Source organism: Silurus meridionalis, chromosome 22 (genome assembly GCF_014805685.1).
Source record: "Silurus meridionalis isolate SWU-2019-XX chromosome 22, ASM1480568v1, whole genome shotgun sequence".
In the NCBI taxonomy this organism is placed as follows: domain Eukaryota; kingdom Metazoa; phylum Chordata; class Actinopteri; order Siluriformes; family Siluridae; genus Silurus; species Silurus meridionalis.
In genome coordinates, this window is record NC_060905.1 from 13,559,476 (window position 1) to 13,573,732 (window position 14,257).

The following is a 14,257-nucleotide window of genomic DNA, read 5'->3' on the forward strand; positions in this document are numbered from 1 at the left end:
TACACTTTGGTTTTAAAATTGTTTCCCAAAAGTTGTTCATCCACACTGAAATGTCTGAAAATGGGTATGTTTTTGTACTGCGCATGAAAACGTAAGACGCTTCGAACAATCCAACAATACAGTGGACAATACAGCAAGAGGAGTATTGAGTTCTGGATTGAAATTGAGTATTTGTATGAGGTTTTGCTCGTATTAAAGCTACAGATTGTTTTGTTTTCTGCTAGCTACCATTAGCGAGAGAACGCAGGTCTCGATGTGTCATGGGTTGATGGCGTAAAACTTCGGTTGAGCCTTTTCTTGTGTGAGACAAGCAAGAATCGCAAAGGGCTTTAAAAATCCCACAGTGTGAGCCTGGCATTACTTGGTTTGCGTTTACATTTGGTAATAATCATAATACTTTCTGTGCTGCGAGCCACTTTCTCCAGAGACATCTCCAGGTTTAGTCATTCTCAGAGCATTTGCATCTCGTGGGTGGCTGCTCACTTCTTGATCTTATAGTCTCATAGACAACAATGGAAGGAAACACTCAGGAATAAATGTTGTGGGTTTTTTTTGCTATGCATGGAAAAAAAGTGTGTAAAATCCTCCACCAAATGCAGGAATGTACTGCCTCTGAGATTGTTCCTTTCCAAATTTGAGCAAAAACCTGGAAAAAATTATGCTTATTAATCATATTAACATTTATATATTGGTAGTTCTAGGCTCTTGTCTGGATTTGTTGCAATTCGAAGAAAAAGCATGCTGTTAAAACATCTTGAGTCTCTGTTGATGACCACAGTTCTAACTGAGGGTACAGATTCATCTAATTCTAAACGCCTTCAACAGATGTCTGTGCAGCTGTTTTTAATTTGTTCTTTAGAAATGAGCACTTTTGCTCTTTCTGACTGATTTCCTGACGCAGTTTTCTATTTGCTTCATGACTCTGAAATCTGCCTGGTTATAATTTACACCTCAGTTTGGGTAAAAACCACCTTGGCATTTGATCCCCACTCAGCTCTAAACCAGCATTCATTTCCAGGACTCTCAAAACCACTTGTAAAATTCCTGACTGAGCTGTAATGCCATTAGCACTGTCTCAATTTGTCTCAGCTTTCTTAGAGCCAGCGCTGTAATGAATTCTTAATGATTCAACTCATGGAGGCCAGTGAAAAGGTTACAGTTTTGCTCATTTGTCATTGTTGAGACAAAATCCTATGCTAATGTTCACACAGGAATCACTGGTTTACTTTGACCTGTTTGGTGGTGGTAGACATTCAATTAGAGCCGCAGTAGAGAAAATGAGTGTGGCTTCTAGTTATTGTGGGGACATTGACCTTTACAGTGTGTAGAGATGCTTAAATGTCTTAAAATGCTCAGTTTCTGAAGAATGGTTTCAATTATGATTTATTTAAAATAGAGAAGTGGAGAAATGTAGATTTTTCTTTAAATTGACTAAATATTTAGTAGAATAAAATGAGCAATGTTGTGTGTTCAATAACCCTGTAGTGCAAAATAAGTTATTTTAGTGGAGTCAATGGAAATATAAACTATTTCTGTATCATATTAAATTAGATTAGATTTATTTTTTTGTGATTATGCATTAGTATATATTAGGGCGGTAATCGGTTAAAATATGTAATCATGATTACGTTTTAACAGGAGGAAAAGGAGCAGCTGATCGAGTACCGCAGTTCAGTGGCCAGCCTGGTGGGGCGGGCCAAGACGGTGGTCCAGCTCCGCCCACGTAGCGCAGACTGTGAATTGTCTACCGCCACGCCCATCCGTAGCATCTGTGACTACAAACAAATAGAGGTATGACCCATATCATTGATTCACTGATTCACTCTCTTTTCCCAAGAGCTGATCTCTCTCTCTCTCTCTCTCTCTCTCTCTCTCTCTCTCTCTCTCTGTCTCTCTCTTTTTAAATGTCTGATTTTCATTCTGTCCTGCTTGTGCCATGTGTTTAAGCCCTTTGCTATCCAGCTGAATGAAATGCACCTCTGTAGGATTAAACTCTCTATAACGTTTGAGCACTGTAGCTCTCATTGCAAACCCAGTGGTGAATCATTATGACGCATTGTGTTCACAGCTCATTGCTTACCAACATTACTTCCCGTCCTCTCTAAGTCTTATACCAGCGCTCAAGAACTGTCTGGAAATGTTCTCTATTTTCTGCAATAGGAGAAATAGTTCTTGCTGCTGTCAGGTGTAGTGAGAAGTTTTTTTAAAACGTTCTATTCTATTCAATGCCCCGTGAACATGTGGCTGTGCAAGCAGAGCTGATTTCACGAACACTGCATAGAGCGTTTGTGTTTGTTTCGTGTGTTTCACAAACCACAGAAAATTTCATTTAAAACTTCTTTTTCCTGATAGTTTTTTATTGATATTGCACAAGTTTTCTGCTTTGTTCTGCATCCATGAGCTCACTGATGCCTGTGACTGTTTGCTATCTCTCCAGTTGACTGTAGAAAAACAATCAATCTGTCCCTCCCACTCTGAGAGAACAGCCAGGTTTGCTACCTTGTGTCTTGTCCATGGAAGGCTGTGGCAGTCATCCACGATTTAAACTCGCAATCTCCTGCTGTTAGGACAACCACTTTTCTGACAAAAAGTCTGGAATACATTCACCTGCTTCATTTGTTGTAATGAAACCAACAAGACTATATTTTGGGCCATCATTATTCTGAAAGTGGCATTTTAGTAGCAAACTGCTGATGATTTTTGCTTTGAAGAGAGTCTCAAATTGATTGATTTGAGATTATTAGATTATAAATGAGCTCGGCCAAGCCAATGAGGTGCAGTCTCAAACTGGAGAATACAAGCTTTTTGCACCGGATTGTATCCTTGGATGTGAACTTTTTAGACATTGTAGTTGTTGGTGTAATTGGGAAATTGATATGTGTAAATAAAATGTTTCATAAATCACTTGCATTGAATTAGATCCCCTTTCTATATCAAGCAGCAAAAGTAAGTTGGTCATGGACAAAGAACTGAATTGTTTGCCTTTGCAACTTGCTTGTGTGTGTGTGTGTGTGTGCGTGTGCGTGTGCGTGTGTGTGTGTGCGTGCGCTGCATGTGCACTCAGCGAGTCAGGAGTGAAGGCATGTGCAGGTGGAGGTGCAGTGAATACTGTCTGAGCTAATGCAGTAAAACACACCTGCAACATTATGCGTCAGACACCCATTAGCCCACAGCTGAGTGTGTGAATAATTTTAGGCCTCATGATTAAGATGTGATGTTTGAAATCTATTTTAGTCAGGCTGGCATTCACCATGTCTTTAGTTACATTAGTTCATCTGTTTTTCCACCCATAATCCCATTTTTTTATTCAAGCAGGGTCTTAAGAATGCCCAAAATTAATCTTTGTCCTCCCTTTCCCTTCCTTTCATCTCCCTTTCTCTTTACCCTCATCCCCCTTCCCTCCTATTTTTGCCCATAATCTCTTCCCTTTTTTTTTTTTTCTCTTGTGTTTCTCTTCTGTGTTGTCGGGGCTGGCAAGGCCAACTCACAGGTACTACTACTACTGCTCATCATTCTTTCCTCTGCCCTGTGCTCTTTGTCCTGGCTCTGTTACATCCTGCCCAAATCCAGCAAAGTTAATGCCTCCTGTTTGCCTCCCAATCATGATCATACAGTAGCATCAGATTCACTCTCTGAAACACATGTTCATTTTTCACATAGCAATTTACAGCATCCTAATTGTAATTGCAAGTCGGTAATTATGAGTCATCATAGTCTGAAAACATCCTCTAGCATGCAGATTGTGGGCCATCAGCTGCAAAACGGGGGCGAGTGTTGTGACACTACTGCGATCCGTGAATAGCGTGCGTGTGTGTCAGCCACGGTCACGGACAGATGGTAGCTTTCTGATTTCTCATGCCAGTGTGTAGTGGGCAGAATGAGGGGTGGATCGGCCACCACAATTTCTTTTATAAATATGTCCCTATTGAGGAATAGACGCAGGAATAAACTTCATCTCAACCGATGACAAGCGACAGGTTAAGTGTCTGAATCCATATCAGGGAAACAGAAAGGAAATCTTGTTTTTATTCAATATTACTGTTTAGTTTCCCATGCGGCTTTCATTAGCGTTTACATTTCATTTCTTATCTCATTTCGCTTTACATGATCTCATCTCATTTCATTTGATTTATACTCCACATTTTTCATTTCTGCTTTTTTTTTTTTTTTTATAATTTTTCAAAACCTCTTTACCTACCTCCTCTACCTTCCTCTTTCCCCCATATATCCATTTCTCTCCCTCTGTCTCTCTCAATCTCACTTTTAGATCACGGTTAGTAAAGGAGAAGAGTGTGTGTTAGAGGATAACTCGCAGAGGACGAAGTGGAAGATCATTAGTCCGACGGGAAACGAGGCCATGGTGCCGTCGGTGTGTTTCACAGTTCCGCCACCCAACCAGGAGGCAATTGACGCTGCCAGCAGGTAAAGACCCTCACGCAAAAGGGCTTTGTTCCTAATGACATGCTGTGTATACCACTGAAGACGTATTTGTCACTTTTGTGTTCTCATCTTTTATGTTAAAAGCTTGACAAAAGAAACAGAAATAACAATTATAATTCATTAAACTACAGCTTTCAAAGCCACTTGAAATATTTACCTAAGGCCTGTTTTGCGCTACTGAAGCACTTCTCCTGTTTTGTGCACTTAGAACGGAGCAGCTATACCAAAACGTGATGTCTTTATGGCACCAGCTGCACATGAACATGAAGAGTGTGGTGTCCTGGCATTATCTACAGAAGGACATCAGCAACATTTCGTCCTGGACTTTGGACACGGTGACTATTTTCGACAGCAGTTCACTCAACTTGCTTTACTGTAGGAACTTTTTAGATGATGTCCCTGACTGAGTATTTCTGTTTGTTTAGGTGTGCTTCCAGACTCCATCAGACAGACAGCAGGCGCTCGATCACCTGGACGCCCACCTTGCCGATTTCCTGGGAGACAGCCGCGAGAGTGCCGTGTTTACGGCGGCCGAGAGGCGCGAGCTCGAGCGGGGAGCGCAGAAATGCCACGAACACTGCCAAGCACTGCTGATCTCTATGGAGACAGGTAAACAGATGCACGACATGCTGATAAAACTTCGAGCTGGATAAGCACTAATCAGGATTAGTGATGACTCATTCTGTAGTATCAGAACTCATGGAGACAGCAGAACGACATAAAACAGCACCGAGTCAGTAGCATATATGTGTCTTTTTTTTTTCTGTTGAATAACAAAGCAAGCATACAAGCACTACTGCACGTTTTATTATTTGTATTTTTAATATTTGTAAAAAAGTCTGTGGTTGACTTGAATACTTATAAGAATTGCTCTCATACTTGGAAACGCTCGTGATCTCTCTCTCTCTCTCTCTCTCTCTCTCTCTCTCTCTCTCTCTCTCTCTCTCTCTATATATATATATATATATATATATATATATATATATATATATATATATTATTAGTACATCTTATACATATTTGTACATCTTATACATGTATACATTTTATGTATAACATTTCTTATAATATATAAATTTAAGGGCTGTCAATTGATTAAAACATTTAATCGCAACTTAATCGCACATTTAATCTTTTCTAAAAGTACCTTTAATTAATATTTTTCAAGTTTTTGGGCATGGGCAAATATTGGTGCCTAATGCAAATGTATGTTTATTATTAGTGAAACCAGACTCAACACATGTATATAAATAAAGATTGTGTATATCATATTGGGTATATGATGATAGAGCAGCAGACTTTTTACATGTTTGTTTTCAGGCAAAAATATTTATTTGACCAATCATATTATATTAGTATTTTACTAGTCTGTCAGGTAATTAATTAACCCCACAACTAAAGTTCTTCATAAGTATATAACTCATGAGCACCATTTTATCGCATTAATGCTCCTGTTTGTCTCACTGTTTCCTTCAGTCGAGAAGGACGAGTCAGTCTCACGCTCCTACCTCTCAGAGCTGCAGAGCATAAAGGCTCATCTGCAGGAGGCAGAGCAGAAGCTGATGACTGGCATGCAGGCTTCGCCTCCTAGTGGTGTTTCAGGAGACGGTGCAGGAGCAGCCGTTCATATCGCTGAGCAAGAGGTAAGCAATAAGACACTTAATAGCGCCACCTTCTGGCCGAGAAATGTTTTACAATTGTAAATTCAGTGGGTCCTAAATAATAAGTGGGATGAGCGACAGCACAATGGCATTGTATTTATTGTCCAGAAGCTGCAAGAGCATCTGAAAAACCTGCAGTCGGACCTGGGCGACGTGTCTCGTCGCTGCGTGAGCTTCTTCGAGGAGAAGCCATCCTCCACTAGTGTGCCTGTGCTTCGCTCCGAGCTTAATCTGACTGTGGAGAAATTTGAGCGACTCAACTCTCTTTCCTCTGTCTACCTGCACAAGTCAGTACATACGCAGTCTCTGCTTTTTCTCAAAACACACCCACCCTGTCAGTGCTCTAATTTTCCCACTGTTCTGTCAGGCTCAAAAAGGTAGATGTCCTGATGAAAAGCTTACAGGCTGCTGAGAGTCAGGTGAAGAAGTATGAGGGACGATTGAGTGAGGAGGATATAGTTCCTGCTGATACCACTGCCATCCAAACCTTAAGAGAACAAATAAAGGTGAGTAACACTAACATACACAAAGTGCTTTTCTGTTGGTTCTGTCTTTCCATGTACGTAACTCTATATCTATAATCTATCTATATACATGCGCTGTCCCTCTAATAAACTCATTTCTAATCCTGTCCATCGTCGTCACTCCCAACAAAAACCTCAACATCTTCAGCTCTGTTACCTCCAGCTCCACCCCCTGTCTTTTACTCAATGACACTGTCTCTAAACCATACAACATCGCAGGTCTCACCACAGTCCTATAAACTTTCCCTTTCACTCTTGCAGATACTCTTCTATCACAAATCACTCCTGCTATTACTCTTCTCCACCCACTCCACCCTGCCTGCACTCTTTTCTTCACTTCTCTAACACACTCTCCATTACTTTGCACTGTTGACCAGGTACCTGAACTCCTTCACCTTCTCCACCTCTTCTCCCTGCAACCGCACCACTCCACTGCTCTTCCTTTTATTCACACACATGTACTCTGTCTTAATCCAACTGACTTTCATTCCCCTTCTCTCCAGTGCGTACCTCCACCTCTCCAGGCTCTTCTCAACCTGCTCCCTACTCTCACCACAAATCACAATATCATCCGCAAACATCATAGTCTCAGGAGACTCCTGTCTGACCTCGTCCGTCAACCTGTCCATCACCACTGTAAAACAGGAAAAGGCTCAGAGCCAATCCTTGATGCAGTCCAACCTCCACCTTGAACCAGTCTGTCGTTCCTACTGCACACTTCACTGCTGTCACACTGTCCTCATACATGTCCTGCACCACTCTCACATACTTCTCTCAAAGCAAATATGCATCTGGTGCTCTTCCTCAGCATAAAACCATACTGTTTCTCACAGATGGTCAACTCTTTTCTCAGTCTGGCTTTCACTCCTCTTTCCCATAACTTCATGTTGTGACTGATCAACTTTATTCCCCTGTAGTTACTGCAGGTCTGCACATCTCCCTATTATAAATGCTAATTGCCCATACAATTATCCCATGTTAAGATTCTGGTGAAACGCTTCTACAAACAGATATATTTGTTTTGTTTTATCAGTGAGGTGCAGTGCTTTTCTCCATTATTGATGATTATCGATAAATGAAATGCTTTTTAATTGCTTTTCCAGAAATGGCATTCAGAGATGAAGGAGCAGGACCACATCTTCCTGTCTCTGAGCTTGGAGGTACAGCGGGCACACGAAGCAGGTTCCCAGCTCAGTCAGCTGCACGCCGAACGCAGTCCTGAGCTGGAGCGGTACCAGGAGAAAGCCCAGCAGCTTACAGAGAGATGGAATGGAATATGCAGGCAAATGGAGACACGGTGAGCTCCTGGCCCTGTAGGGACATAATGAAATAGAAAAGCATGAGTTTTCAGGAATAAACATATGTGAACCATTTGAATACATGTTTGCTGTAGGCAAGCAGATCTGGAGATGATCAGCGCAGTGCTGCAGCAGTACAGAGACGGTCACTCCGGTCTTATCCGCTGGATCGAAGAGACGACAGAGAAACAGGAGAACACTCAGCCCGAGCAGACTGACAGCAAAGCCCTGTCTGAGCAGCTCGCCCAGCAGACCGTGGGTCCCAGCTTCAGAGATGTTTTTGTTTTTAAGCTGTAATCTGTTTTACTCAGACTGACTTCTCCGTTCACTCCCGCAGGCTTTGGTGGCTGAAATTGAACGGAACCATGAAAAACTGGACGCGTGCCAGACCTACTCTAAACACTACTGCATTGCTGTCAAGGTAAGTGCTGAGACGGAAAAACTTTGGTCTGAGTTTGTTTTGGCAGGACTACAGGAACTCGTTTTTCATCAAATTGTGTCTGTAGACAACTGAGTTCAAATAGTTTTCAAATGTTTGTCTGACAATGCACTGTGCCTCTCTGTTTTCCATTAGGACTATGAACTGCAGCTGATGACATTTAGAGCTTTTGTGGAATCGACACAGAAGTCTCCAGTGAAAAGGAGGAGAATGCATTCTTCCTCAGATGCTATAACACAAGAGGTATGAGAGGATAAAGGGAATGGAATGGAGAGCAGATTTAGTAAATTCAAACAATGCTTTATGGCACAAAAGTGATTGTTCTGGGGTCCACAGTTACGTTTATAGCACTACAATTATGTGTCTATTTTTTTTTTTTTTTTTCCCCGATTAACGGAGCTCGCATTTCTGTTCTCTTTTTAATCACTAAACATTGTTTTACTGACATGCCAAGTCTCAAATTACCACCATGATTTTTCTTCTTCTTCGTCTTTATTGGTAGTTCGCATTCTTATGTAAAGTGTTACCGCCATCTACTGTGGTTTTTCAAATAACGTTAGTATTCTAATTTAAAAAGGGTGCATAAATCATCAGATTAATTTGATAGGGTTCATGCATTTCTTTCTTTTTACTTTTCACTTTGAAAGAATGCTCTACACCAGGGGTGCTCACAGCTTTCCGGCTTGCGAGCTACTTTTAAAATGTTCAAATCATCTACCTACTTCAGAAAATGCTCAATTTATATTTATTAATATATTTATACTGAGTATACTTTATATCAGGGCTGTCAGAATGAACACGTTAATAACACGTGAACACTAATTCATTTTTTACGACACTAATTTTATTAAAGCACGATTAACGGAGCTCGCATTTCTGTTGGACCGTTTTTACTAAAAATATAAATACAAAAAAAGCTAAATTAGAATCTCCAACACAACACACATTTATTCACAACATCCTTTCTTTACTTAGATATTAAAAAATAATAAAATTAAAAAATTTTTAATAACTAAACATTTTTTTTACTGACGTCTCAAATCAAAAATCGCCCTTCTTCTACTTCTTCTTCTTCTTTAATAGTGGTTTGCATTCTTGAGTAAATCTTCGCCGCCATCTACTGCGGTAATAGATCAGAGACATACTGTTTATTCCTATTCCCCAGAGCAAAAAAACCACATGATGCCCACAGCCGGCAGTTAAAACCGAACATAGCAAAAGTTCCCTTTGGTGTCCTGATGAACTTTAAACGCTATAATTACTTTAAAACATTTACATGGATATTTTGTCTTCATGCTCTATGTTGAGTCTGGTTTCAGTAATAATAAACATACATTTGCATAAAGCATCCATATTTGTCCATACCAATGTTGATTTGAGTTTTAAAATCTTGAAAAGTATTTATTTAAGGTACATTTATATATGATCTGTCATATAATCTGTATCCCTATTTAATACTCACACGGTCTGTATTGTCTTGTCTTGTCTGTTTTGTCTTGTATAGTCCAAGCTGAATGTATAGTTTTTTTATTTATGTCTGTACTTTGAGAGTCACTAACAGCTGGAACCAAATTCCTTGTGTGTCAACACACTTGGCCAATAAACCTGATTCTAAATATGATTTTGATTTAGATCAGATAAAAATGTGCGCTTAAGTTGCGATTAATCGTGAGTTAACTCATGACAATAGTGCGATTAATCACGATTAAATATTTTATTCGTTTGACAGCCCTACTTTATGTATGCAATATATGTTGGCGTACCTTGTATATCTGTACGAACCCTTATGACACAATACAATTCAGTACATTTATGGTCACTACTTTACTGATGATTTGCACTGAATGGAGTCAGCCAGGGTTACATCAGCCTCCAGCAGACTTCCAAATGATCATCCGTCACGGTGGAACGGTATTTGTAAATAATAATCTTCATTTTGGAAAAGGCTGACTCACAAAAATAAGTGCAGTCACTTAGCCTGCTGGATTTTATCAGTAGCTTGTGCGCGTTTGATCATGCATGCGTGGTGACCCATGTGTTAGAAGAGAGAAACTTTTTTTTTTTATCTGGAATCTGGGGCATATATATATATATATATATATATATATATATATATATATATATATATATATATATATATATATATATATATATATATATATATATATATATATATATATATGTATATATATATATATATATATATATATATATATATATATATATATATATATATATATATATATATATATATATATATAAAATGTATTTAGGGTAAACTTCTAAGTTCTACTGTAATGCTACATATTTTTTGTTCGTGTAGTTCATGGATCTTCGCACTCGATACACGGCTCTGGTGACACTGACAACACAACATGTCAAATACATCAGTGATGCACTGCGGAGACTTGAGGAAGAAGAGGTCTGACTTCAATCTGGACAAGCTAATCATTTGTTTTCTATAGGTTTTCGACAGTTTAGAAGTAAATGCTTGTTCTTGTCTTGTAGAAACAAGTCGAGGAAGAGAGACAAGCCTGCGTGGGTCAGGTCTCAGACCTCTTAAGTTGGGTTAAGGGACATCAGGAGAGAGCTGCTGGACCAGCTGAGACATCGCTTGCTGCCCAGCAGGTCTGAAGAGATCACTCACTTTTACCCTCAAATAAGTGCATTTCAAATTACATGGTGATTTTGGAGGTGGTTTACTTTTCTCTATTTCAGGCGACCCACGAGCAGCTAGCTTCGAGAAGAGAAGAAGTTGGCGAAGCAATCAGAAGCACACAAGCTTTTCTCCGTTCAAAACAAGCCAGCAAGTGAGTATAGTACCTTAACACATTATGTGCATGTATTAATGGTATAACAAGGGTCCATAATTTTTATTTAAATTCGGTTATATGTAGATGATGAGCATTTACAATATTTAACAACTCATGTCACAAAGCTGTTGTCCAGCAAAACCAGATGTAGATTTAGATCTTAATGAATAAGCCAGAGGTGACGGTGTGAAGAATAACTCCCTGATGGCTTGCAGAAGAAACCCAGAGAGGATTCAGACACTGAATAGTGATATTATAAATCATTACAGTAATGTAATGTATAGAAGTGTAAAGGCAGACAGTTGTGAGTGTACTGACATGAACAGATGTTCAGAAGGAGCATATTGTGAATAAGAATTCTGTTTTGACTACTGCACATTGGATAGGATCAGAATAGCAATTCTCAGGTACAAATGTAAATTCAATATATGTGGTTGCGATTTGTCAAATCACCTGCTAATAGCTGATACAGTACAAAATTCAATTCAATGAAGTTCCTTCAGAACCATGATGCCGCCTAAAACAATATAGAACTACATGAGACAACACAAAATACTTAAAGTGCACATGTGCAACACAAAGCCTTCATCGATAAATGGCAAAAAAAGTGCCTTAAAGCTATTGTGGAGTACAGGGCATTGATACTGTATTCTATACAATAAATAAATCATTTTCATGTATTTTACTTTAGTAAAAATCTTCGTTTTAATGGCACTGTGCTTGTGGGAGCTGATTATAGCAGTCCCCGTCTCGAAAGACAGGACCACAGGTTGCAGTTATTCACCTATAACCTCCCACAGGTTTCCTTTTGAGTCTGGTTCCTCTCAAGGTTTTTTCCTCATGCTATCAGGGAGTTTTTCCCAAAACTTACAATTACAGTCCATTGTTAAAAAACACTACACAAATAAAAATTTATTGAATTGGACATTTTGTCTTACTTATTGTGCATACTCTATCTATCTATCTATCTATCTATCTATCTATCTATCTATCTATCTATCTATCTATCTATCTATCTATCTATCTACATACATAGACTGAATGGACACTAGATATTATTAATATCTAGTATCTATTTGCAGTATCTGCACAGAACCAATGCAAATGCAGGTTTTTATTCCAAACAAAAGGAGACGACCCTATTAATAGTTACAATACCAACAACAAATTATTTAAAATATGAAATGTTTGGTCAGAATGAAATCCTGCAGCCACACTTGCTGTTTGTAAATATGACTATGACATGCCCCTCTATCCTTAGAATGTCCCCTGAAGAGTGTGCCCAAGTAACATCCCAGCTGGATGAACTGAAATCTACCTACAGCCAGATGTGTGACCGCTCTGCTGCTCAGCTTCAACATCTCGAAGAACAGCTGGCCAAAGAGGAGAAACGAAAGGTAGACCCAAAGCGAGAATTGCACTCTGCCATAGCGAGCTCTCGAAAGCAAAGTGCTTGCATCGAAACAGTGCTTCTGATGCGCCGCTTTCAGTGGTTGTTTTCGTGATTGGTTTTACACCTCCGAAGAAATTTCTACAGAGCGATGTGTGTAACTGTGTGAGCGCTGCATGTTGTGTGTTGCCTGTCACTTGTGTTTTTGACATCCATCACCATCTCCGTAAATCTCACAGGTTTGCTTCGACGTAATGTTTTTGATTTTAATAAGCATGGAGTGAAATCCTAACATGCAATTCACAACATGCCTGTAATCATATCATCATCATCATCATCATCATTTGTCATCTTCATCCAACACATCTACTTATTGCTACCTACTGGCCATGTGTTTTCAACAAGTAGCAATGAATAGTTAGGTAGTTTTACATCTTAGACACCCATGATGAGTTTTCAAAGCTAATTCCCGTAGTGTTAATCTAGTTTTCATTGCACACAATTATTCATGATGGTGTTTGCAATAGAGATGTGGACTTTTTTCCGTTTTTCAACGTGAAATTCATTCACATACATTTTTACATTCATCTGTAGCCATCATTAGACTGTATATTGTGCAGTCACGTATTTCATACTGAATATCACATATATGGGTGTGTGTGTGTGTGTGTGTGTGTGTGTGTGTGTGTGTGTGGGATTGTGTGTGGGATTGTGTGTGTGTCCAAAACAGTAAGTTAATGGAGTGTGGTATGAATAGGAATGACGTTTTTAATTACTACTGTGACAATGTATTCATTATAAAAAAAAATAAAAAAGACATTTCATAAGGGTTAATATAGAGGCCAGCTATGCATACTTCTGCTTGTTTGAGCATGATGTGTCCAGATCACAAGAGCATTTATGTGTGTGTGTGTGTGTGTGTGTGTGTGTGTGTGTGTGTGTGTGTGTGTGTGTGTGTGTGTGATGTCTGTGTCTATGTCTTTCAAATAGTAATATTGTGTGACTTAATCAGCATTTTGCTTTAAAATCACTAACAGCTGCCAGTAAACACATGAATCAGAAGATGTATTGAGGGAAACTTCAGTCAGTATCTATGGTACTATTAGTCTCTCTCTTTTTTTTTTTTTTTTTTTCAACAAAAATTTATTTAGAATTTTCACAGTTACAATTATCTTAGAGGTAAGTCACGATTCTAATACTTAGGTAGTAATTAAATTTTTTTTAAAGACACCAGTATGAGTCAGTCTATCTAGGAGTCTAATAACTTAATGACCATTGTCTAAGATGACAAACTGATAGGTAGTATAGAGTCAGTGCTGGCAGTGTCTCAGGCAGATGGAGTGTGGCATGCAGAACGCTAACATCCAGCTTCTCACCTTGTTGCACCTCAAACTGCCGAGCCGTCGGCCTATGTGTGTGTGCGTTTATGGACCCCCCACCATACGGTAAGTAGTGCTTGCTTTCTTTATTACTGTTGGCTATGTTTTTTTTCGAGCTGCTCTTTTTCTCTTCTCTCTTTTTTGCTCAAGAAAACTTTTGTAATATGCTACAGTATTTGTCTTGTTTTTGCTGAAGGAAGCTTATGCTTTGTCGCTGTAAATTAAATCATGTTTTATTTGCAGTTTTATTGATGATCTATACGTATATGTACATTAGTTAATCAGTACTTCACGTCAACCTATGTTCATTTTG

The 14,257-nt window shown here is 39.1% G+C and overlaps 1 protein-coding gene across 1 annotated transcript in view; it reads left to right on the forward strand.

Annotated features, from left to right (window-relative positions):
- The window catches only part of macf1a (microtubule actin crosslinking factor 1a), a 183,691-nt gene that overhangs the window by 101,384 nt on the left and 68,050 nt on the right, over positions 1-14,257 (forward strand). Inside the window, 16 exon segments of the mRNA XM_046834431.1 lie at positions 1,639-1,791; positions 3,479-3,490; positions 4,268-4,422; positions 4,649-4,775; positions 4,866-5,049; positions 5,917-6,083; positions 6,210-6,388; positions 6,469-6,607; positions 7,729-7,922; positions 8,019-8,178; positions 8,261-8,344; positions 8,498-8,605; positions 10,686-10,784; positions 10,871-10,990; positions 11,081-11,172; positions 12,437-12,572. Coding sequence (XP_046690387.1) covers positions 1,639-1,791; positions 3,479-3,490; positions 4,268-4,422; positions 4,649-4,775; positions 4,866-5,049; positions 5,917-6,083; positions 6,210-6,388; positions 6,469-6,607; positions 7,729-7,922; positions 8,019-8,178; positions 8,261-8,344; positions 8,498-8,605; positions 10,686-10,784; positions 10,871-10,990; positions 11,081-11,172; positions 12,437-12,572 — 2,109 coding nt within the window.